The sequence below is a fragment of the Anser cygnoides genome, chromosome 9 (assembly GCF_040182565.1).
Source record: "Anser cygnoides isolate HZ-2024a breed goose chromosome 9, Taihu_goose_T2T_genome, whole genome shotgun sequence".
In the NCBI taxonomy this organism is placed as follows: domain Eukaryota; kingdom Metazoa; phylum Chordata; class Aves; order Anseriformes; family Anatidae; genus Anser; species Anser cygnoides.
Window position 1 is genome coordinate 21,780,190 of NC_089881.1, and position 24,726 is coordinate 21,804,915.

The 24,726-nt window shown below is 56.8% G+C and overlaps 1 protein-coding gene across 1 annotated transcript in view; it reads left to right on the forward strand.

Moving 5' to 3' along the window:
* Positions 1–3,452: 3,452 nt before the first annotated feature.
* The window catches only part of PLD1 (phospholipase D1), a 54,331-nt gene continuing 33,057 nt past the window's right edge, over positions 3,453–24,726 (forward strand). Inside the window, exons 1-6 of the mRNA XM_048059580.2 lie at positions 3,453–3,610; positions 15,869–16,054; positions 16,159–16,286; positions 16,514–16,659; positions 17,415–17,523; positions 18,953–19,018. Of these exons, the coding sequence (XP_047915537.1) occupies positions 15,901–16,054; positions 16,159–16,286; positions 16,514–16,659; positions 17,415–17,523; positions 18,953–19,018 (603 nt within the window). The 5' untranslated portion in view covers positions 3,453–3,610; positions 15,869–15,900. The remainder of the gene's footprint in view (positions 3,611–15,868; positions 16,055–16,158; positions 16,287–16,513; positions 16,660–17,414; positions 17,524–18,952; positions 19,019–24,726) is intronic.

A 24,726-nucleotide genomic window follows, 5' to 3' on the forward strand; every position in this document is an offset into this window, starting at 1 on the left:
GCTGTGCCCAGCCCCGGTGCTGGGGAGGACGGCGCGGGTTGTTTTCGGACGGACTTGTTGAGCTCCCTCAAACCTGTCATTCATGCCGCCGCGCGGCTTTAAATAGCAAGACGGCGTGCGTCGTAGCTTAACACCATACGGAGCTGCTTTGCACTCTCTCCTTCCTCCAGATACCGTGCTGCGCACGCTGACGTGCCTGGCATTCCTCCGCGCGCACCGGGAGCACTGCGCACGGCAGCTCCCGCTTCCCACCCCGGCCACACCGTGCCTGGGCCGCATGGTGCACCCTGGGACCTGCACAGCCGAGGCTGGCCCTGCCCCACTGCAAGTTTCCGAGTTCTTTTTCCCTTACCAATTTCATTCACGCTTCCCCCTTGAGAGGCAAAAAAAAAAAAATACCCAAACAGCGCGAGCTTTGTTTTTGTTTCCATGGGAATTCTGCGAGAGGGGGAGGCTGTGAAAGAAAACTGAAATATCCCGGCCAAGCCCGATCATGTTGGGATCCTGGGCAGCCGCTGAGCCATCTCGCAGCAGCTAAAGCCCAGGGGTCCCGCTGTCCCCTGGTTGTCCCCTGCCCAGGGACGGGGCTGCCGCTGCTGCCGCGGTGTCGTGGGGAGCCTCGCTGCTCTGCGGGGCCGCGCCACAGCCAGCGCTTCGGGCATGAGAAGATGTGACTACAAGTCCCAGGAGGCACCGTGGCCAGGCCGGCTGCCAGGGCTAAGTGCTCAAACTTCCTCCCCTGCCTCTTCCTCCAAAGTTAGGATGGCAATTGTTTTCCCTGAAGGATGGGGGAGGAGAAGAAAAAAGTACTTGGCTGTTTTCAGCTCCGTCCCGCAGCACCTCGTGGGGACGTGCCGCTCTCCTTTCTGAGTGCGTTGCTCTGAAATGCCCACCGAAAACCACATTTTCAGCTCCTGGTTCAGCTCCTAGCGAGGCACAATAACCCCGGTGTCCTGAAGGACCGCAGCGCCGCACGTGCCTGCGATACACGCGGAGGCTGAGAGACCGCTGGGCGAGCTGGCAGAGGGGAGCAGGGTCCCCCCGGCTGGCAGATGGCCCCTGGGCAGGCAGCACGGCCCCAGCAGCGCCCCGAGTTCCTGCCCAGCTGAGCTCAGGGCCAGGAGAAGGCAGCCCCCCGTGGCACAGCACAGGCACCGGCACCAGCATCCCCCGTGCTTGGTGCCTGCGAGGTCCGTGCAGGCGCGGAGGAAACGCAGGGAGGAAAAAGGCTCCTCCAGGTTGGCTGCAGCCAAGAAGGACGGGCGGAAGAGTGCTCGGCTCAAGAGATAGATGGCTTTTTCCTTTGTTTGTGTGTTTTCGCCGTCTTTGACACTTTGCTGAACCTAGAAAGTGTCGGCTGCTGTGAGCAGTTGCAGCTGAAGTGTGGCTGTTTGGCTGCCCCGGGCTGGGGAAACAGCCTGGCGTTTGTGACACCGTGAATAACACAGCTCTGGGGATCGTACTGGTGTAGCTGTGGTCATTTCACTCGGGGAAAGCACCCTGGTGAGAAGAATTAGGCGGGTGAATGCCTGTATTCGGGTGGTATCTGCGTTCACCGAGTCAGGGCAATCCCAAGCAGGACTCCTCCGAAATGGCTGAGGAGTGGGGCACCCTCCTGTGTGCCAGCGCCTGGGCAAAACTGCTTTTTGCCCAAGGGTGGAGGGGAGACTGCATTTCCAGGTGCAAGACTGTGGCTTCCTCCCCTCCCCTCGTTGGCCACCACCGTTGTCTGTGGTGCCAAGCGGTGAGTGAGACTGGGGTCGGGGGCCTCATCTGAAAAAATGAATAGTAATAATCCCCATTCCTTCTCCTGGGCGGTCTTTCAGCTGGAGGGTTGGGTTTGGTGGGCAGCAGCGCAGGCTCTCAGCAGTCCTCGAAAAGCCCTTCTGCAGATGTCTCTGTGCCTTACGCATCCCCACTTCGGGCCAACTCATTAGGCACAACAACAAAAAAATTTAAAGAGAAGGAGAGACATGAATAAAATGCAGAAAAAAAAAAAGTAAAGGAAAGCAAAGGTTGCTAACATTGTCACCTTGGTTTTTCCAGGACCCAGCCGCATCGCTCCCTGTGTGACCCGTACGCAGTGCGCTCCTGGCACCAGCGGCTCGCGGTAGATGAGCGAAGCTGGCATCCCCTGTGACGGTGGCCAGCGTCCTCAGAGAGCTGTGGGGAAGCTTCTGGAGACCGAAAGTCAGGTGGGAACAGAGAGCAAAAGAAATCCCAGCCTCGCCCGTTCTGTGGTCGCCCGACACCGTTGCGTTTCCCCGGGGTGTTTTAGGAGGCCTCTGCCCGGGATGCGCTCCGTGGGTTGCCCCTGGCTCAGGGAAGGCGCTGGGAAGAGCGGCGAGGCGCTCTCCGCAGGTGCTGCGCGCGGCCCTGCCCGGGCTCAGCGCCCTGGGAGCGGACGAGCCGTGCTGCGGCGCTCTCGGGCAGCCGGCTCAGATTTCTGAGTGTGATTTTAAGTGCCAAGGGCGGCACTCACGGTGTTTGCAGAAAGTCAGCCGAGCCAGAGCAAACCCCGCCTGGACAGACGGAGCGGACGTGGGGCAGGTGGGCTCGGAAACGGTGCTGGTGCTGGTGGCCCAGCCTGGAGCTGTGCTGGGGAACGTGGGAACGCTTCAATATCGCACTGCCAGGGCACTATCTGTACCTGAAGTTGGGTTATTTATCCGTCTGGGTCTGAGGGGCACGGCTCAGTTCCTTGCTACTTAAATAAAACAAAACAAAATAAATCCTTTAAGGAAGAAAACCATCACAACCGCACCGAAGCCTTGCCGTAGGGGCAGAAGTGGGAGCGCTGAATTCCCTGGAAGAAGCCCCCGGGACGCCCCCCGTACGGCTGCAGGGCTGGGAGCTGGGCTGCAGCCAGGATTGGGGCAGCGTGCGGGGCTGCCCGAGCTGCCCAGCGTGCGGAGGGGTGTCGCTTCTCCGCGTGTCGGCTCGGTGCTTCTCTTGAGCACAAAAATTTTTTCCCTGTTCCTACAAAATCTGCGCCTTTGTGATTAGCGAGGGCTTTGTGGATGGAAGCGACGTGAGAAACGCAGGGTTTGCAGCCGCGTACCGCTCAGACCCACGCAGAATGTGACCTTAATGTGATCCTTAAGTTGTGCAGCGCTAACGGTGGCACCGCTGCGTTTCATTCAGCCTGGGTGTGCACGCGCTTGTGCCCCCCGTGCCAAACCCAATTCCTTAGTGGGGGGGGGGCAAGCCTCCTTCCCCTGCCCAAACTGGCTGCGGAAGGGGAAGAAGGAAGGCGAGCTTTGCGTCCCCGTGCTGGGGGGGAATGCCCAAGCAGCCCCCCCTCCCAATTAAGCGCTCCTTTTAATTACCCCCCCCCCCATGACAAGGGGTCTCCCCGCCCCGAAGCGCCAGCAGCAGCCCCCCCCCGGCGCTGTCCCGGCGCACGGGGAGTGGTTTCCCCGCAAGTGGCCGCTATAGGCTGGGGCTGGGGCTGGGGCTCGCCTCGCCCCGCCCGGGGGGAGCCGGCCCTGGGCTTGGGGCTGCTGCCTTTGGGGTTTTGAGGCTGCTGGTTTTGGGTTTTTGGGGGCTGCGGCGCGGCCCCGAGCCGGGACTGGGCACCATGAGGCCGCCGCTCCCCCGGGGGCACGAGGTTGGTGGGGACCGGGGGGGGGGACAAGGGAGGGTTAGAGGGGGGGTTAGAGGGTACGGGGGGCTGAGGGGAAAGGGGGTTATGGGGTAGGGGGGTTAAAGCCGGGGGGCGCCGCCCGTGGGGGTCTCCCCGTGGCTGCAAAGTTCGCTCCCGGGGCTTGCAGGGGGCTTGCGGCGCCTTGGTGCGGGGGGGGTTGCAGCGGGGGGCGGTGGGGACAGGGCTCGGGACAGGGCTCGGGACTGCTCGGGACAGGGCTCGGGACACGGGTGGGGACCCGGGTGGGGACCCGGGTGGCCGCGCTGTCGCCTCCAGCTCCGGTGCCCGCCCGCATCGCCGCGCTCCTGCCCGGCTCGGGGCACATCTGGAGCCCCGAAACGCCTGGGAGCGGGCCCGGGACACGGCCGAGGCCGGCCCCGAGGTCCCGGGTGGGTTTTGGGGCCGTCGGGGCTGGCTGAGTCTCGCTCGTCCCGGCCGCGTTTGGGCTGCCCGAGGCCGGGGCTGGCGCCCACCGCGCCGGGGGAGCCACCGCGCCCTGCTCCCGGGCAGCCCGGAGGGGAGACGCCGATTCAAGGGGCTTGAATGGCCCAAAAAAATCCTATTTCCCCACCCCGTGCAGCCGCTGGTGTCTGACAGCGTGTGCCCGTGAGAGTGGCTCGCAGGTGACCGGGGACTTTCATCCCCGGGGATGGCTAGCGCGTCCCAAAGCCGGGCGGCTCCCGGCAGCACGCTTCTCCTCTGCCCAGGCTCAGCTCACGTGGGGAAGGCTGAAGGGTCTCGCTAAACCACCCGTGTGCACGTTCAATTTCGTCCAGGTACCTAGCATCCTCCTTCAGGACTACTGAGAGTTGGTTTCGAGGCTCTGGTCTGGAAAAAAAAAAACACCCCAGGGACTTCTCCTGGGCCCCCCTGGTGCTGTTTCGGCTGCGAGGAGCCCCAGCTCAGGGGCAGGGGGACACGGGCAGCTCTCGTGGCTGGGGAAGAGTTTCCCAGGATCAGAGCTGCCACTTTTAGCTGCTGAGGATATGGTTTTACGTATAAATAAATGAAGGACAAATTCCTAAGTCTGAGGTAGGTGATCTCTGCTGGTGAAATCACCCTGTTGTGGAGCGGCCTGCAATCACATGCCTCAGCTGGAAATTTTTACTACTTTTGCTAACAGCAGATTGTAAAGGCCTGTGTCAACTTGACTTTGTTATCCCCTGTAATTTATGAGGTGCTCTTTAGACTGCAGGTGTGTCTGCAGGAGAGGAAGGATCTGGTGTTTTAGTGGGTCTGTTCTCAGGACGTGATTTGAGAAACGTCTTCCTTGAAAATCTCTGCAAAGAAGTGTGGTCGTGCCCCCTTTATTTGCTAGGCATGGACCGAACTTGGTTTTTTCCACTTACTCTTTCTCTGCTAATTGATTTAAAGCAAGCCAGCAAACCTTCAGGGAAAGAAATATCAGGGGAAATAACACTCGCTGCCAGTACTGCCACAAATTGTGTTCCCGGGAAGTGGAATGGCAAAGTGAATGCCAGTCCCTGATGCTCATACAGCCTCCTGCATCGCTCTGCTCCGGCTCTGCCCAGCGAGCGGGCTGCGGGCAGCACCGCGCTGCCACCAGCGGCTCCCGTCTGCTGCCAGCTTTGCTGCAGACAGGTGGCTTTCCAGCTCCACACCAGCACGGCTGTTTTGAAGGAAGTCATTTAAAAGATAAGGATGATTTTAAAAACTGGTTTGAGTGGGAACCAGTGTTTTACCGGGGACCTACATCAGTCCCCGGGAAGCAATCTGAGCTTCTCCGGGCATTGGTTTGCCGGAGCGTCTTGTGGCAGCGGTTACCTGCTGCTTGTCGAGGCTTCTGCAGAGTGAGGAGGGCAGGAGCCAGCCCTTCACGCCATTTCCTCCCATTGTCTGACAACCCATGGTGTGTTTTTAACTTGCTCTCGCCTGTCCTGAGCTGTGAAAACTCCTGCAGGGACCGAAAGAGACTTGGTCACGGCTGGGGCTGACGGAAGCCGCGGTTTCATTCTTTTTGCCTCCCCTTCCCCAAACCTTGCCGAGCTTTTCTGCTGAAAAGAAGGCTGTTTTGGTATTTCGGGTGGTGTTCAGGTGCTGCTTGCCGCGCCGTTCCTGCGCCCTCTGGGACGTGGGATGTGCGAGGGGCTGGCACGCAGCCCAGCGGGTCTGTGTGTGCCCTGCTGCCGGGCGGCCCGAGCTGGCCCCGCCGAGCTGCAGGGTGGAGATGCGTGCAGACAGAAAATACATCCTTATATATTTATTACGTGTTATCTTATATATCTGCACGTAGTTTGTTTTTAACAGATATCTGGTTGGGCACCTCTGCCCTGCTGCTTGCTGCCAGGGCCCCGTGGGCGGCTGCCAGATGCCCGTACCAGCTCCCTGCGTGCAGGCACCCTGGAAAGCAGAGGGAGTGGGGGAAAAAAGCTCCGTTTCCCAGCTTTTCTCTCCAAAACACGCACCATGCTGTGCGTGTGTCTCCCACCCACTCGACACAGGGTGTCCAGGGTGGTGGGAGGCAGCCGATGCCCTCGTGGTAGGGGACACGTGCCCAGCCCCTGCCTCCCAGGGGGGCGTGGAGGAGGTAAAAGCATGGGTTTGCAGATCATAAATTGTGTTTTATATATATATATATATTTGTGCCTTCAGGATTCAGAGCTTTCTGTTTCCACACGATAATAGCAGGAGATATCTAATCGTTGGGGTCGGCACCGTGCAGTGCCACCACCGCCCCGAGCCCTTCGCTCAGCCCTGCTGCTGGTGCCCGTGTGCCGTGGTGGCGTTCAGCGCTCCCAGGCTGCCGGAGCAGATAAACAGCACGGGCTGGGGGTTAACGGAACGGGGCAGGCGTGGGGGAAGCTGGCTGGTGGCTGGTGCTCCCACGACGGGAGGGACTCCCTAAAAAAGGGGCCAGGAGGAGAGGGAGTCATTAAGCCAAGGACCTGCTGCTGCTGCGACACCAAGCATGCCGTGCCCATCCAGCGTGAAAACACAGCGTGCAGCCAGGGTTTGCTGCCGGAAAGGGGTGCAGGTGTTTAATATCGAGATAAGCTTGCTATCTTGGGGTGGTTATCGAGTCGTGTGCTGGCTTTATTGCCAAGAAAATATGTCGAAGAGTGGGGCTGGATGGGAGCATTGCAGGTCACAACCTGGCAGACCCGGCAGCATCTCCCAGGCGCACGTCCTGTGGCTGCACGGAGCCACGTTGGGCACGTGCGGCGTTCACACCTCGCTGCTCTCTGCCTGATCGCCTTCCTGCAGCCGTTCTCCTGCAGAGCCCTCCCTTTGTGCTCCGGGGACACAGCGCTGACCCTGTCGAGCTCCAGCAAATAAAACTGTGCGTTCCTCTGCTAGGATCTGACAGCAAGGTAGCCGGTTTGCTTTAGTTATCCTTGTGTAAGAGTGGCGTCTCTTCCGCCTCCTCCTTCCCTTCTTTTTGGCAGAGGAGGTGTGGATAAAATAAGAAATTGTCCACAGCCATAAGGAGCTGACTATCTAGGGAGAAAGTATGCAATAAAAAGGAGATGTGAACAGAGCTGGGGCGGGCAGTTCGCCGAAGAGAAGGGCGTCCGACCCTCCGTGTCCCACCGAGCAAGATGGGGGTTGGTACGGAAAGCGTCTGCGAGAGGAGGTGCGGAGCAGGGAGCTGGAGAAGACGAAAATCCTCCTTGCTATCTGCAGGTTTACCCAACAGAAAGAGGCTTTTTCCTTGGGCGTGGAGGCCTGTTTGCGTGGTGCTGACAGCAGTGAATATTCCTGGAGCAGGGAGCTACTCTCCCTGTTTGCACCTCTGGCGGTGGAACACAAACCGAGATGTGATTTCCTTGGCTGCGTTTTCCCCGCGCCAGCTGCGAGGGGGCCCGATTCCTGACTTATCTTTTTACTTCCGCCAGTGCAAAGTGAGGTGGGGGCTTTTTGGGTGAAATGGGACCAGTCTGCTGCTGGAGCTTTCCCCGGGCACCCCTGGGACCGGTGCTGCCCCCGGGGGGTCCTGCTTGGGGGGGACGCAGGGCACAGCGGCACCGCTCTTCTCCCGGCCGAGCCTCGCGGTGCGGGGGCACAGAAGGCAGCGTCAGGCAGACAAGATCCCCCAGCTCGGCGCCGTGATGCTCTCTGTCCAAGTCCTTGCAAGCGGATGATTCACATCCAGGTGTTGTTCCTGCCTACCCCGTGCTGCAGGAGCTTGCTTCTCGGCGCTTCTCGTACCGCTGGCGTGTCCCGAGGCTTCCCGTGCCTCCGGCCGCGTGGGTCACGGGCACGCAGGAATGACTCGGCACGGGGCCGCTTCCCGGAGGTCTGCCTGGTGAGATGGGCAGATGGCTTTTTAGTTGGAAAAGCTCACTTCTGACTGTTCCCCCCAGCCAGGACAAACCCTCTCGCGGGCACGCAGCGGCAGCCGCATCTCCTGGCGAAGCAGCTGCACCTCGCAGCGCCGGCGTGGTTCAGCGTGCGCCGGGCTGATGCTGGGTGGTAGCCTCCAGGGGTGCCCGTGGGAAAATTAAACCAGCGGCAGGGATTAACTGCCTGCTGCCGGTAACTTGGGGCGAGCTGGCCGTGGCAGTGGGTTGTCACCGTGCTGACTGGCTAAAGGCAGCCTCACTGCTTTTATTTTTTATTTTTTTAAGTTCTCTTTACACAAGCTTTGAGCATGGCACAGAAAGGTAAAATAAATGGATAGTTGGGGCGTGCACTGTCTCTTTATTCAAGTAAAATGCGCTCACAGGATGTGCTTGGCACTTCGGCACGCAGGACGTGCAGCTTGGTATTTCCTGGGTGCAGCCCGAGGCGCCCGCCGCTGCCCAGCTCTCCCGGTGAGCCCAGTGTTCACCCCTGGTGCAGCCGAAGGGCTGTGGAAGCGATCTGGCGAGCAGGCATCGCGTAGGCTTTTCAGACAGGATATTTTGGTCTCATTCCTCCTTTTCTAAGTGTCTATTTCTGTAGTCCCAACGAGATGTTCTGAAGTGTGTTTTTCCATGACAGAAGTTTCCTGCAAACTGACTTTTTGCAGGGGTCCCACCCAGCTGTAAGCCTCACCAGCGCAGAGCAGCGGATGAGTCATGGTGCCTCTTAAATTTCTGTGGTTAGACCTGATCCCACGGCGTTTTGGCAGCAGTTATGGCAAGCGAGCCATTTTGTTCCCTGGCACAAAGAACCAGCGAGATAGGAGCTGCTGTCTGAGGCCTGCTGGGCTTGGGTTTTTTTTTTCACCCCCCCCCCCCAAAAAAAAACCCTATTGCTTTATCTTTCTGCCAAACAGCCTGTTTTGTGTGCAGGAGGAATGCAAATGTCTGCAGCAACCTTTTGAAGCACTGCTGCTCCGGGAGGCAGTGAGGAAAAACCCGAGGAAAAATAGCGCTGAACCCGTGGCTCACTGTGCTGCCCAGCTCGGGCTGAGCTGCGCGGGGCTGAGCTCCTGCGTCGTAACCTCGGTGCTCCGACATCCCCCGGGATGGTTTGGAGCAGCTCTGTCCTGCTCCACCAAGGGATGAAGGCCTGGGGCAGCTCAGGCTGGGGGTGCTGGGGCAGGGGACGGGACAGGGACGAGCCGGGGCTCGGTGGGAGCTCGGGCATCGGCAGCATCTCCCGGTGCCTGGCCCTCAGCGCGCTGCTGCTCCGTCTCGGGGGAGGAATTTTTTGCTCCTGTTTCATTCTAAGGAAGCTGTCAGGGCTGTCGATACGTGTAAATGAGCTGCTTTGCATAAATTTGCAGATGTTTAGTTGTATTTCAGGGAGAAACAGAGGAGAGCTATTCCGTTCCTGCTGTTCTGCTTCTGCAAGTCGCGTCTTTGTGCGGAGCAGTCTGCTGTTGACTTCGCCTGTTTCTGATCGCAGTTCAACAGGTACTGATCGGCAAGTACCTCGAGGGCCCTGTGTACTGCGTGCTGGTACCATCCTGTGGGGTGCCGGACGTCTCCCAGGGAAGGGTTGCTTTGCGAAGCCCCCTGCGAAGTCCGGATGCGGCCCCTGCCCTCGGGGCTCAGCTCGCTGTCTCTTCCGGCTCCCTCTTGGCCTTTCCCCGCCAACCGTCTTCTCCTCGTGAACTCCAAGTTCTCAAATATTTGTTTTAGCTGTCCAGGGAGAGGGGAAATGCCGATCTTGGGAGGCGTTAGCATGAGCCCAGGTCTGCCCATGAAGCTGTTGATGCACGGTAGGAGACGTGTGGCTGGGGAAGGGAGGCCGAGCGCTGACGTCTCCCCGTGCTGGTGCTCGCTGCTGCCCGTGGCTTTTGGCAAGCAGCTGCTTGGGAAACGCAAACCGGGAGCGGGAGCGCCTCCATCTGCGGCCTCCTCAGCGTGTGGGCTGCCTGGGCACGTGGCACTGGGTGGCCTCGGCCTGGCGGTGGGAGCTGAGGCTGCTGAGCGCCGTAGCTTCAGGGGTGACGAGTGAAAGTCACCGAGGCTGGGGACCTCAGCTCGCTGTCGGATCTGTTAGTCGCGGTGCCTGCAGCTTCTTTAGAAGCTTTGCTCCAAAATGCCCCGCGTGCCGTGCCGCTGCTGGTGGCACCTTGTGCTGCTCGGTGCCGTGGTGCCCGCGGAAACCTCTCGTTACTTTGGGCAAGTCACTGGAAGGGTCAAAAACCCCTCCCAAATTAGCACCTCCGTATACTTTTGTGTGCGATTTTCAACAGCAGCGTGAGGAAAAAAAAAAAGGTGCCTGCTTAATGGAGACATGGGGATGAGCAGAACCCCTGGCGGTGCAGCTGGAACGGCGGCCGACAGATCCCACCGCGTCCCCCCGCACAGAAACCACAGCCAGGGCGCAGGGACTGCCTTGCACCGAGCCCCAAGCGCAGGCTGCCGCGTTTGGCCCGGGAGGAGCTACGCGAAGGGCTGTACGTGCTCGCATTTATCAGCGGTGACCCGAGCCTGCCCGGGGATGGGGGGGCCAGCTCCGAGCCCCCGAAATTCCCTGTGGAAATGCCGTCTGGCAGGTGGTGGTTGCTGGGCAAGGAGGCAACCAGAATAGCCGTGAGAGCTGCCTGGGACGTCAGCCGCGGGGATGTATACGTTTAGGTAATGAAAGTATGTCCTGCACGCGCATGACGTGCTCAGCTATATATATCGGGGCAGCAGAAATGCTCACCATCCCGGCTGCAGCTGTCCTCACCTCTGCTTATTGTCACTCCGAGAGTCCCTTGCACGATGCTGTCGCCCTGGCAAGCTCCTCGGCTTCAGGATTGTTATAAAGCTGTTACGGTCCCTTCCTCGTGCCAAGAGCCGCGCATCTGCCAGCGCTCTCAGGCACTGCATCCTTTGCCCTCCCGGCTCCATGCTCTGAAGCAGGTATTTTTGCTTCTCCCCCTTTTCTCCCAGCCTGGCCGCCCCGGGAAGGAGCCCTGCGGTGATTCCCCTCGCCCCAACACCGTGCTGCTGGGCTTGGGGTGCTGTGATCGTATTGGGGACGGACCCCACGGGATGGGGCACACCTGGTGGCCGGCTTCCCGCAGAGGTGGCGCTGCCCGAGCTGGGGCTGGGTGGGAGCCCCCGGCCAGGGCACGGGACACCCGTCCCCGTCACCACCAGCAAAAGTTGGCCCGGTGGGACTGAAAGCCTGGGTGCGGCCCCAGTGGTGAGACCAGGGGTTGCGAAACTCGCTGCGGGTTTGGGGTTGGGGTACGCGGGGCGGATCGCGCAGTGCATCAGCGTGAGCTCAGCAGCCGCTGCTCCTCCGCGAGTGCCGCCGTCTCCCTTTCATGTCGCCGTGCAGCAAAGCAAATAAAACGAGTCCTTGGGAAGGGCCGGACGCTTAGGCTGGTCCTGGGCGTGGGGAAAACCACAGCGCAGAGGGGTTTTGGGACCGTGGCAGAGGGTTAGTCACCCCGGGGATGGCCACTGCCTTACCTCACCGCTGCCCTTGGCCTCCCCCTGCTCTCCTGTTGCCTTTCCCCCGGCACACGCGCCGCGGGACGGGACGGGTGCTGCAGGAGGCAGCTCGGGGCTCTCAGCCACGGTGCAGCCCGGGCAGCGGGGATTTATGCAGGTGCCCGTGCTCCTGACGGGCACTCCAGGCGTCCCCCCGTGCTGCCGGACGCGTGGGTCCCCGTCACCTGGCGGTTCCCTTGGGCAGGCTCGGGGCTTGGCAGAAACCCTCGCGGAGAAGGCCGGCGGAGATCAATAACTCGCAGGCAGACGGCTGCGCTGCAGGCGTTGAACGGGAAACGCTGGCTGGCTCCTGCCTCCAGAGGGACTGCTGGTAAACGCAGGGGCTTGGCTTTCCGAGAGGAATTGGTTTGGAAGCAGTGTTTGGAAATATTTGGGGTTTTATCAGGAATGAGCCGGAGATAAGCGGCGTAGGTTGGGACCATGCCCGAACACGCTGCTTGCTGTTGATCCAGATCCCTTGCCGAGTCCTCCTCCGGCTCCAGGAGATCTTCCCGGGCTGGCAGCAATGCTTTAGCTCCTGTTCGGGGCTTGTTTGTGTGAGCCCAGTGGCCGGTGCTGGAGGGACCCCGAGGCCGGGGTCTGGCACCTGCCGAGGGACTGGGGCAGAAGCGAAGGAACCAGCGGGACGGGCTGGTGCCGGGGTGCTGGGGTTGGGCCGGGGCTGCGGGCCAGCCTGGCTCCTCCTGGCGGTATTTCTCCATTAAAGCCAATTTTAGGCTTAAAATGTGAGAAATTGGGAAATATTTACATGGAAAACCTTTCACCGCCAGGCAGGAACTGTTGAGGGCACGGTGCACAGGATTTCCTTGGCACCCAGCCTGGGCTCTCGGTGCCCGCATGGCACCCGGGCTCCTGGCGGCAGCAGCAGCAGCAGCAGGAAACCCAAGGCTCGAGTCGTTTTCCCCATTTCGGTGCCCTGTTTCAGCCCAAACCCATCCGTTTTGCAGTCGTGCACAGGGAGGCTCGCGTGGGTCCTGCTGCCGGTGGGACAGAGCCGAGTGTGGGAGCGGAGGTCGCTCTTAGCCCTTGCCAAGAGGTCGCCGTGCCGGGAGGGTGGCGTGAGAACCGGGAGGAGGGCAGCCGGCGGGACCAGAGCGCTTCTCGCCACGGGGACGGGAGGTGATGGAGAGCATCGAGGCCTGGGGGGCATCAGCAGGGGACGCCTGGTTTTGCTGCACGGGCTTTCTCCTTCCCAAGCGAGGCCTCGCTGGGTTTCCTAGGTCTGCGTGGTGCTCCTTACGGGGCAGTGGTTGAGCTTGTGGCAGATCTGCCACAGTTTTAAGAGAATACGCTCGGGCTGACCGAATTTTTGGTCGTCTGTGCTATTACCAGGTGCACACATCTTCACATCAGGACTGGAGTGCCTTCAAAGCATAGAACAATTTGTGAATATTTACTAATATATGCTAAATATGCAAAAATATACTAAAATATACTTTGTCTCCCAGTTTCCACGCATTTAAGGCCTGGCTTTTGCTCTCCTGTGCACCAAGCAGAATGACACTGTGTCTTTAGGGAAGGCTGAGATTATCTATGAACCCCTAAGTAATAAACCAGTTAAAAAGTGAAATGGCGAATAACAAAACGAGAGCTCAGGCCTGCAGAATAGCAGGACTGACAGCGCGTAGCTTGGGGTTTGCAACGTATTGACAAAGCATCGGGGGTTACCGTAGCTGATTTTTATTTTACAGTCAGTTTTCCTCTAGCTGAAGCCTTGATTCCTGGTGCGGTCACCGTCTCCAGTGCCTGCATTTCACTGGTTGAAGGGAAGTTTGGGGCCATCTCCCTGTTGTTCCCTTGCTGGCTCATTCTCCCCAGAGCTTTCCTTCACCCCTGACTGTTTGCTCTGGGTTTTCCCCTTCGCTCCCCCAGCTCTGTGCCGCAGCCTTCTGGCTGCGGGGATGCTGCGAGGTCCCCGGTCGGTGCTGCTCCGTACCAGTCTCTGCCCCATCTGTCCTGCTGACAGCAGCCTGCTGCACGTCTGCAGCCTGCTGGCGTGTTTTTTCCAAGGTCTTTTCCTTCTTGGGTAAAGTCCCGATCCCGACACCGATGTCGCACAGGTCAAGTGCTCTAATCCGGCACCGTACCTCCCTGCTGGCTGCCAGGCAGTGCCTCTTGGCCTGCCCCTCGTCTGCTGCGTCACTCTGATGGTTCCAGACCCCCTGACACCCCCGGGCTCCCTTCGTTTACCCCTTTTTTTTCCCTAACAAAGTGCTGCCCGTTTCCTATCCCAGATGGCAGCAGCCAAACACAAGCGTGTAGCCCTTGTTTCCAGGGCGTCTCATCCTATTTCTCCACCCTTCTGCAATTTGCCGCTATTCTTTGGGTTCTCCCTCTGCGCCCTTCGTACGATTGCAACCTAAAAGCTGGCAACATCGGCACATTTTATAGATGTGGCTTCTCCAGGGCATCAGCAGCGCGGGACAGACGGCGCTGGTTGCTGCAGCCCAGAGGGCAGCCCTGCAGGACCCGGTGCTTGGCACCGTTCCCGTGCTGCCCTCCCCGCCCGGGGGTGCCCTGTGCCGCTGCCCCTGCTCCTGGATTTTTGGCTGGGCTGTAGGCAAGCGGCATTTTTCCTCTCGAGCCCGTAACCTGGCTGTGATCGCCACGGGAGAGCCTTGCTGCTGGGGCTGACTCAGCTCCAACTGCGCTTGGACTCTGCTCTAACCCAGGGCTTATCTGACCAGCTGTGAAAACAGCTTAATTAAAAAAAAAAAAAAAGAAAGGGAATAATAAAAATCCTTAAGTTATGCGGCCCTGCTGTGGTCTTTAGCAAATAGCCACTTCACGCGCTGGTTAATTGTTTACCCATTAACTCGGTGGGTCAATTAATGTGGCGAGAGGAGCCCGGCTGTGCCTGGCACGGCGGGGAGGGAGGGCGCGCGCCCGGCCACGTGGGCACAGCACCCACGAAGTGCTTGGGGTGGTCTCCTCCTCGGGAGCATGCATTAAGTTGCCTTCAAGCAAATTCTTTTCGTGATAATAACATCAAATACGATCCATTTCCAAAGGTAAATGCAGGTGGAAGAGGTGCAAAGCAAGACGCTGCCCGATGTCCCCTCGCCCCGCGGCTAGGCACGGCCCCGCAGCCTGCGGGACGAGCGCCTGCACCTCGTGAGTCCCTGCAGCACGGCCTGGCTGGGTTCGAGCCTGTGGGCAGGCTGGCGTTGCCTTGCCGATTTTAGCTGATTTTAGCGTGGTTTTGGGCTTATGTGGTATCAGCCTTGTGTAGTAATGAAATTACGTACTTGTTTCAAGAGAAAACGAAGGATGTTCTCTCAAAAGCAGCTAAATATGTGAGTTACTGAGCTGTTATATTATTTCCAAATTACAGCATACCAGCCCTTTCTACGGAACTCATTCAATAATAATTGCATGGTGCTCTTTGCAGAGTTTAACATCAGAAGCATTGCAATTTTTTTTTAATAGTTCTTTCACACAACAAGAACTTTCCTGTGTATAAATGAGTGCCCTCGTACCGGCTTCTGTAAAGCGTTGCCCCTCTGTCCCATCCGTATATTTTCAGCACCGCTGTCAGGCTGTGACATTTATTGCTGAGCGGAGCAAAGTCCAAGGGGACTTTTTGTCACTTGGGTGCCCAGGAGCTGGAGTTTGGCCACGTGCAGGGACCAGCAGTCGGGTCCGCAGCTCCACGGCCGGCTGCAGAGTCTGCAGGAGGAGGAGGAGGAGGAGGAGGAAGCTGCTTTGCAAATACTCAAAAGCGCTGAAAGCTGGCGCCAGTGTTAGTGGACGTGCTTCATGCAGGCTGTTGAGCCTCCTGAGATGATGAAGCTGTCAGAGAGCGCGAGACACAAAGATGCCAGGGGAGAGCACGCAAGGTGCCTAGGGATAGAGGAATCTGACTAACGTGAGGAGTTTGTATCGCTAGCTCAATCGCAGGAGGACAACACTTGACAAAAATGCCTGCTGATTTTCTGTGAGCTTCCCCTCCGTGCAGCGTTGCGGGAATTGGGTCTGGGATGTGGCCAGACGTGACCGTGGTTTGTGCTTCTCCCCGTGCGCCTCTGTTCTTAGAGATGGCTGAAGCCAGCAGGCGAGTTGGTGCTGAGAATTCCTCGCTTTCAGTCTGAAGTCAGCGTGGGAAAGTACTTGTAACCCCCAACCACCCCCTGCAGGTTTCTGTAGTGGGAACGGGAAATATCGTGGGTTTTTTCATTTAAAATAGAAGTGTCCAAGTCTGTAGGCAGTGGTCACTGGCACTGGAGGAAATATTCTTTGGTAGCCTGAAGATGCCTTTGCTTTTTGGCTGTGGGTCTTGGGGTGTGCAATGGGTGGGTAAGACGAGGAGGGTTCGGGTGGACGCAGTGCCATGATCGGGGTGGCACTGACAGCCCTGCGCCTTCCTCCTCCCCAGCCCCCCGTGGCTCCGGCTCGTGGCGCTCTGAGATGTCCCTGAGGCCCGAAAGCCATGCAGCTACTTCAGCGCTGAAGAGGATCGCCGCAGACATGAGCAACATCATCGAGAGCCTGGACACCCGGGAGCTCCACTTCGAGGGGGAGGAGGTCGACTCGGAGGTGCTGAATGACCCAAAAGGTGCCGGTGAGTTCCCGTCCGCGTGGGTTTGGTAACGGAGCGTCTCCGCGGCGCTGGCCGTGGGCTGCCGTGCGTCGGGGCGCTGTGGTAACGCTCTGTGCTCCTTCCAGCCTGCATCCCCTTCTCCGCCATCTACCACACCTGCGGATTCAAGGAGCCGGGCACGCAGACGTACCTCACAGGATGCCCTGTGCGGGTGCGCGTGTTGGAGGTGGAGCGCTTCACTTCCACGAAGAAGGTCAGAACTTAAGCGAAAGACTTTTCTGGAGGCATTTCCACGGGGCTGTACAGACATGCTGTTTGTAGCTTAACTTCTGTGTGCGCTCGCTCAGGAGGGAAGGTTTCCTGTCTGATTTAAAACCTAACAAGTGGTGAGACACAGTGATCCTTAACTAAAACATAACGAGGGCTCTTCAGACAGGCAGCTGCAGGAGGAGGACTTAATTGCGTTGTTCGCCCACGCAGGTGCCAAGCCCGAACGTGTACACCATCGAGCTGACCCACGGAGAGTTCACATGGCAGGTGAAAAGGAAGTTCAAGCACTTCCAGGAGTTTCACAGGGAGCTGCTGCGGTACAAAGCCTTCGTGCGCATCCCCATCCCTACCAGGAGGTGAGTGCAAAGCCTGGCGGCTTTGGGAAGATGTGATTTTCTTTCTCCCAGCAGAATATTGGTGTGGCTTCGTGCGTCCCATTTGCTCTGCTGTGAGGGGGAGAGTGCAGAAGTTCGTGGTTAGCAGCCATAACCTCGTGGGGCGAGCATCTTTTGACGATTTGGGCTCCAGCTCATTGGCTTTTGAGCTGAATTTTCCTTGAAACTGAGGAAGGGTTGTGTTAATGCTGGTGGAGATTGTTGGCAGGATGTGGCTTGCTGCTGGTTTGGGATGGGCACAGGAGGCACGGAGGGTCCCCAGCATGGGGTGGTCAGCCCCGCATGGGCTAACCCTGGCGCTCAGGGAGTCATAAGGGGAGCTGTGGGGAGAGGTGTGGGTCAGCAAGAGCCCCCTGCTGCAGGGAAATGTGGGGAGAGGAGGTAGGGAAAGCTAAAACTATGAGGGGTTGTGGGCCGTGGGCAAGCCATGTGCTAAAAAGAGGGTTTAGGTTCCCTTTACTTAGCAGGGCAAAAGAGGACCCTGAAAAATCAAACTGATTTTTCTGTGTTATGTTTTCATTTGTGGGCCACTTGGAGCACACTGACTTCTTTGGCGAAACCACACTTCCTTTTTTTGCTTTCTTGACCACTCAACTCTTTGTTTCTTGAGAGTTGTCTGGGAAAAATAAAAGCTTTGCACAGGAACGGTTGTGTACTGAGGGGTGCGTGCCCTTGCAGCACTTAGACTCGACGCTGGGGTTTGTTCTTCCTTCCAGCCACACGGTGAGACGACAATCCATCAAAAGGGGAGAGCCGAGGCAGATGCCGAGCCTGCCGCACACAGCGGAGAGCACGGTGCGCGAGGAGCACTTCTCCAGCCGGAGGGTAAGCACCCGCTACCCAATAAAAACACTTTTATTACCATTGAAGACTTTCGCTTGACAAACTTAGGCCTTGGCAAGTCCGGCTTTGACCCCAAATCCTCCTCCGTGCCAAGAGGAGGAGGATGCTCCCAGGGTTAACGCGGGCGAAGGCTCCTCCACAGCTGAGGAAAACGACGATGCCCAGAGCGCTGGTTCCCCTGCTCCCACCTGCTCCAATTTAAAGATAGAAGGGGCAGCTCGCAGAATCAGGTTGCATGATGGAGGCAGCCCCTCCACCATCAAAATCCGAGTGATTTCAGTCCCGTCCCCCTCTGAAAGAGGAGATGACGATCAGGCTCTCGATGCCGAAATGGGTAATTTTAGCCGAGGCACACGTGTTCCGTGTAACTCCATCAGATGTTAACAGATGGGCCCCTCTGTGAAGAGGGTGGATATCTTCCTACCTCCTCACTGCAGCTTCGCTGTTTGCAGAAGCGAGCCTGCAGAAATGCGCTCCTTCACCCTGTGCTTATCGTTCCCCTTCCTGCTGGCGGCTCCCCCCTGGGCTTTCTGCCACTGCCGTCGCCAGCCCCAAGAGGTTTTGTCTCGTGGCTGCGCCGCGCAGATAACCCTCCCTGTGCGCTGGCATCGCTGCTGGGCAGGAAGTTTTAGGAGAGAGACGCTGGTTGAAAAGAGGAAGAAAAAGGTTTTCTAGATTCTCTTTTTCATTTTTTATTTTTAATCTTGCTTTTCCCTTTCACCAAGGGCACGCACACCACTGCGGCACGCCTGGGAAGGTCGCGTGCTGTGATGCCGGTGCTGCGAAGCACGGAAACCCCGGTGGTGTTTCCTTCTGGTTGGTTTCATGCCCCACAGGACTCTGCCCGGCTTCCCAGGCCTATGCAGCATAATTTCTTCTTTATCCAGCTCCCACAAGGTCTCTCTCCTGTGACAGTTTCTCCTCTTCTCCCCTGGGATGGGGAGGGCAGGTTGTCCAGCACCCGGTGGCCCAGGAACAGGGCAGCGCGGTCTCCGTGCTCCCCACCTCACCCCATTTGGTTAAATAAGTGCTCTCAGTTGCAGCCGAGGCTGTGTTTTCCCATGAAGCTAACCCCTGTGGGCCAGAAACACCAGGGACTGTTTTTGTGTTCAAAATTGCTCTGAAACTTGGGCTCAGTCGAGAAAATTGACCTCAGAAATTGCAGTGCAAAGCAGCAGGTCAGCTGGTGGAAGGTACAAGCCCGTGTCTGCGAACAATAAACAACCTGTAATCAAGTTGTTTATGCTGCTGAGCCCTAGTCTTCAGTGAGCACACGGTAATGCATTTATTTATCTATTCAAGCTGAAGAGTGGGTCTGATTTCCCGATAGCTTCCTGATGCCAGACAGTTGGATTCTTTTTTTCTCGAAAATTCCTGCATCCCGCCTAATGCTTCGATGTTTGAATTGCAGAAACAGCTGGAAGACTACTTGACAAAGATCCTAAAAATGCCGATGTACAGGAACTACCACGGAACAGTAAGTAGAAATTAGTTTGCTTCAATGGCAACACAATATTCTCCTTTTTTTCAAATATAGCTAGTTGAAAGAACATCTGCAGCTTTACCAGAAACACTCCGCAGCCATTGTGCAAGTGTTTTGGCTCGGCTGATTTCTGCCACGTGCATGCAGTACGATGAAAACCAGAGGAAAAGAGTGAAAAGGTGACTGAGAGGTCACTTAGAGCACAGGGATAACCTCCTGGAGGCAGGAGGCAGTTCAGGCCAGAAAGCTGATTGCATGTGTATAATATAGAGGATTTGTGCTTAATTCTGGGAAGAGTTTAAGATGACAGGCTGAAGTTTTAAGTACGTAAATAATAGGAGTCCAAACTAGAGGGGTAGTTATTTGAGATGTGTGTGTGCCCCGGGGGCAAGTTTCTCTCTGGTTTCTTTCTGTGCGGTTTCACTGGACCTGATGTTGTGGTTCTGAGCGATACCCGTTCACCTCTGTGGGTGTTTTGTCGCATCCAAAGAGACATGGCAGTTGGCTTACGGCCCCAGAACAGTCGTCTTTTTGAAACGGGAGATGTCAAATCCAACTTGTGGGCTATTATAAGCAAAAATAGTTCATTTCAAAGTTTCGTCCTCAAACGATTCTTCAGCAGTCCTCACCTGTCAGCTGCAGCTGTAACATTGCCCTGGCATGGTCATTTATTTCCCCTTTTCTTGGCTGCATAGAGATTGTGTCACTCGTCTTTTGCGTCACCAGCAAAGCCTGATGCATGCCATTTCTGAGTGAGGCGAAAACTGAGAACCCTTGTCTTTAAAACAAGGCAGAAATACAGACAAAATTTAGGACACCTGAAGCGACAAGTTCTTATTCCCATTTCTTTGTGTCTGCTGGGTAGAAATTCTGCTTTTGCAGGATTAGAAATAGGCAGAAATTCTCCTTTTGCAGGAATTTAGTCGTGTCGGGACCTTGTGCAGCTGGGAGCTGTGCCCGAGCGCTGCATGGCTCCTGTTGCAGAGCGGAGCACCGTTGGGTACCCGGGGCTAGGAGCTCACCCAGCGCCATCCGGCGTGCCCTGTGCAGCAAGGGGAGGTCTGTGCCCGCGGGCTGAGAGGAGCTGCTGGTTCCCGAGGGGTTCCTCCAGGGACAGGCAGCGGGGTTTAAGCTCAGAGCAGTCAGGGGCTGTTCACTCCGCACGCAGCAAATAGTCAGCTTTTGTTCTCGAGGCAATGTTGGGATAACTTGGCAATTTTGATCAGCAGCATATGCAGAGCGGGGGAGAGTTGTTCTACACTATTTATCCGTCTTGTCGGATGAGGCAGGCGGCGCTTTTACGGATATTTTGCAGAATCTCTGCGAACGGCTGCTCGTGTAAAAACACAGGGGGGCTGCTGACCCGGCTGGGGCTGGAGGCGGCGTGCCACGGAGGGGACGAGCGGTCCTCGCCTGGGCAGCTGCGGGGCCGTCCCCTCCTCCTGTGCTGAATCGCCCTTCTGTCCCCAGCCCCGGAGCCAGATGTCCCTTTGCACATCAATTCTCCGTTTATTGTTGGCTTTTGTTGGGCTTGGCTGCAGCAGAGCGCTCAGTGAGAACTTTGCTGCTAGCAGCAGTGGGTCCTGCATGGGGAGAAAGCGCAGGGAGCAAAATGTTTCCTTTACAACAGAACAAACCCCACCATTCTCTGCCTCGACCCTAAGCTGAAGATTTCTGGCATTTTCCTTGGAACCGTGCTTGTCCTCCTTAGAACAAAATGAGCACTTTGCTCTCCCTGTGGTCGGAGGAGTCTTTTGCCTGGCCGCTGACAAATGCTGCCACTGTTTTAGTCTTGGAGCACAATTTGACTCCTGGAAGTTCGTCTTTTTTTAAAGTCCTAAATTCTTTGTAATTCAGATGTGGAGCTGCGATGGCAAGCTGTGGGCAGCGTGATGTGCAGCTCATGTAAAGAGCCCGCTTGGGTTAATCACATCTCCCCGGAGACGTTTTTACATCCAGCGTGCACAGTTTGATGGATTCTCTTTTTGCTTCTTTTATTCCGTGTTTGTGGTTTGTTCCTCACTGCTTTACATACCGCTTCTCCAAGGACGTGGAGTGGTGGGTATCAACCCTGGTGGGTTGATAATTGGGTGCATGGTGAGCACGTAATGTTTCGGAGATCACAGATCCACTGTCCTGCCGAGGTGACTCCTGCAGGCTGGGGGAATAGAGCGGGTACTGAAGCATCCTCATGTAGAGCTGTACGGTGTCCCTTGCTTTGACTGACCAGCTCTGACCGATAAAACTGGCAGCCTTCTCATGTAAGACTTACAGCCTTCTCCCTTCATTTCTCATCTTTTGGTGTAGCAGAGTATTTCCTGTGCAGTTCATAATAGATCAGTAGAAACATTTTGTTTCTTAAAAAAACAGACTTCATAGCTTTCTTTTTTTTTTTTTCTTCCCCTTTTGGCTATGTGAGTTGTGATTAAATTCCGTGTTTTCTAGCCTTTTCCAAAGCCTTTTTATAGTACTTTCGGGTTGAAGTGCTTGAAGACAGTTACCATTAAAATGAACGCTGTGGAAATCTGAATGTTCACTGTCCGCGGGGGGAACTGGAAACTAGGGGAATATAGCCCAAATACGTTAGGGAACGGAGCCTGTGGGCTTGGTTGTACTCAATATAAAAAAGTATTAATTGGACTTTGCATCATTTTTTGGGTGAGCTGTGATAGCTGAAAGATGCCTCAGCTAAAGCAAAAGGAGCTTTGCTGACCCAGCACGTTACTGTGCGTCCAGCACGTTGTATGAGCCCCTGGAGGTGAGTGTGAAAGCCGGCCCCAGGTGCAGCAGCGCCGTGTAGGAGCCGCTCAGGCCTGTGGAAGTGGTGCTGCTTTGCCTCTGGTACGGCACTTGGACCTGCAGCCCTTTGCAAAGCCCCCCCAGCCCCTCAGGAATTTTGGTTGTTGGACCTGACCTTTAGCGCGCCCAATATTTTTTTGAATTTAGGCTTAGGCCAAGCCAGTTTTGTGTGTAAGGAATTGCTGGCGTCTTATTGCTGAGCGATGTTGTTCTGAACGCTGCTAGAATTTCGTTTTATTGCTAGCCGCAGCTGCTAATCAACTGTTTGTGCTTTTTCTTTAATGCACTAAATTAAAAACAAGAGTTTATATGAGAAAAACGGTGTGGAGCTACTGAATTCTGTCGAAATGCAGACATTTACGTGAAAGTTTGGCTTAAATAAATCAGATGTGCTTGACGTTGGTGGCTGAAAGCTGTGGCTCCTGCACCTTGCAGCTGGCTCTCCACCTTTCGCAGCCTGTCTTTCTGCAGCTGGTCGCTTGGGCCTGCCTATTTATTGTATTACTACGGCGATGTCATTGAAGCTGCATTCTCTGGGCCCCCATACCTCGAATACTCTGCTGCAGCCGGCTGAAAGCGGAGGGGGCAGCCGGGCCGCGCAGGCACTGAGCTGTGCGCGAGGTGAGAGCGCCTCGCTGCTCTGCCTTCCCCTCGGGGTTCTGCGGTCGGTTACGAGCACCTCGGGTGGAACAGTAAAAATAGCTGATGCGGTCGTAATAAATCATCCGATCAGGTATTTTCCACTGCACCAAGGAATTTTCCTTGTGACTGATGAGACTTTTTTTTTTTTTCAAACCAAGCCTGACCTGCTTGATACCGCTCTGCATAGAAATAGCCGTGGAGCACGAATAATTGCACGGATAAAGAGGACACCAGAAGGAAGGGGGCTGTGCAGGAGGACCATGGAAGCTGATGTGGGTGCTTGGTGTTCCTTGCCCAGCACAGCACCTAGGGTCAGGCTGGGCAGTCTCTATCGCCCTAACAGCCATTTTAAGGTCTCACAGACCGAAGAGCAGGTTTCTGTGCTGCCAGACCACCTTCCTTTCCTTTTCGTGGAGTAATACTTCAGTTTCTGCAAGTCCTGTCTCCTCCTGGCTCTTCTGCTCCTGCAAGGGCCGCTCTTTCAGCGCTCCTCAGACTGCTGCCAGCTTTCTGCTTGCCGCCAATGTTTTCAAAGGGTTTTGACGTTTGTGTGCTTTGGTTTTTGTGTGCCCGGTGTGAGAGAGACGTCCAGTTTTCTGGTTTGTCCCATGGGGAATGCCAGCGGCTTTCTGAAGAAGTGGAAATTAGATCCAGGGGAAGGAACCGGCCTGAAACTTTGCTTGGGACCTCTTGTGAGAGGCTGTGGGATGCGCTGCATTACAGCACCAGAGAACGAGGGCATGAATTTGGTTCCACTGAAAAGAGATCACTCGGTGTCCCTGAGCCGCTTGGAGGAGCACAGCAGATCCTTGGTGCTTCTCTGTGCCCGTGTGGTTGTGGTGGGAAGCTTGGGGAGGTCCGGGGGCACCAAAGGGTGGGGGGAAAGAAGGATCTCGTGTCCTCCTGCTGCTTCCGTGGGGCAGAGGTGGTTGTGCAGGGAAGGGAGCCTGAGCCAGGATAGACTGGACCTGCAGGACAGATTTCTGTCCCAGATTATCAGGTACTCAGAAGCCCTTCCGAGCGTGTTGGCGCCTGAGCTGCTGCGTGGCATGGGTGGGCACGGCCCGGAGCTGCCCTGCTGCCACCTCCTGTCCCACTTGGGGTCGGGGCCGTGGGTCGGGTGCTGGGCTTCGCTCCCGGCAGGCCTGGTTGCCAAAAAATGCAGTTAGAGGGTTCCCATGGGCTTGCTGCCTGGCGCCTGGCCAAAGGGGAGAGCAGCTCCCGCCCTTTCCCTGCCCTGCCCTTGGACGATTTTACACAATAATAAATTAAACCAAAGCCCAGGGGTGCAGGCAGGCCCCCCACCATGCAGGGCAGCTCCTCCGCAGCCACTGGAGAAGGATATCGGTAAATAGGGGGTGCCTGGGGGCGACCCTCTCCCCCTAGCAGGGCCAGGGCTAACAACGGGCAGACTGACAGGAATGTCCTGCTCTGCCAAGAAAAGCCTGCTCGGTCGAAATCGCCTGGCCGTCCTATTTTTAGAGCTGAATGTAATCATGGTGTGCTTTCTCCCCGGCTTTGCTTATCTTTACGTTCCTCTGCAACCTCTGCTGAGGCAGGAGGAGCTGGGAGGAGGCAGCTGATCCGGATCTGGGGTGTGCTGGTGAACCCGGTGGCGTGGTCCTCGGGTTTCCTAGCCCCGGGGCTCCCCTGGGACTCCTCCTGTCCCCACAGACCAGCAGGAGCTGTGCAGAACATGCTCAGCACCCCTTCCTGACGCTCTGCTTCGCTCTCCTGTCCCACCGCGGCTTGGCTGTGGGTTTTTGGCTCGTGGGGCTGGTTGGGACAGGGCCGTGAGGTGCTGTGGGGTGAAGGCTGAGCGAGAGAGACCTGCTGGAGCTCTCGGGGGATGCTCTTGGGCTGAGGAGCTGAACGCCCCCGTGGTGCGTGGTGGTGGGATGTGGGACTCGAAGGGAATAGGGCTGCCACCCCCAGGGATGTGTGCTTGTTCCCTTTGTGACTTTTCTGTGTGGTTTGCTGCAAGAAGGAGAGGATTCAGGCCGATAGCTAAGTTCACAGACCCCAAACAGCATCGAACTCAATTCTTTTCATCCAGTAATACAGGAGGGAGGAGAGCGCTTCTCCAAAGCACATTCAAAAAACAACCACCACCAAACAACTTTTCTTGGTCTTCCCGAAGCTGCTTAAGTTATGGAGGGTAACTCGTGCTGGGGCTCAGCTGTATGTTCTCTTGGTGATAAGTCTCTGTGATGAAGCACACTGTTTTGTGGATTTTGGAGTACGAAAGACGGAGGAATCTT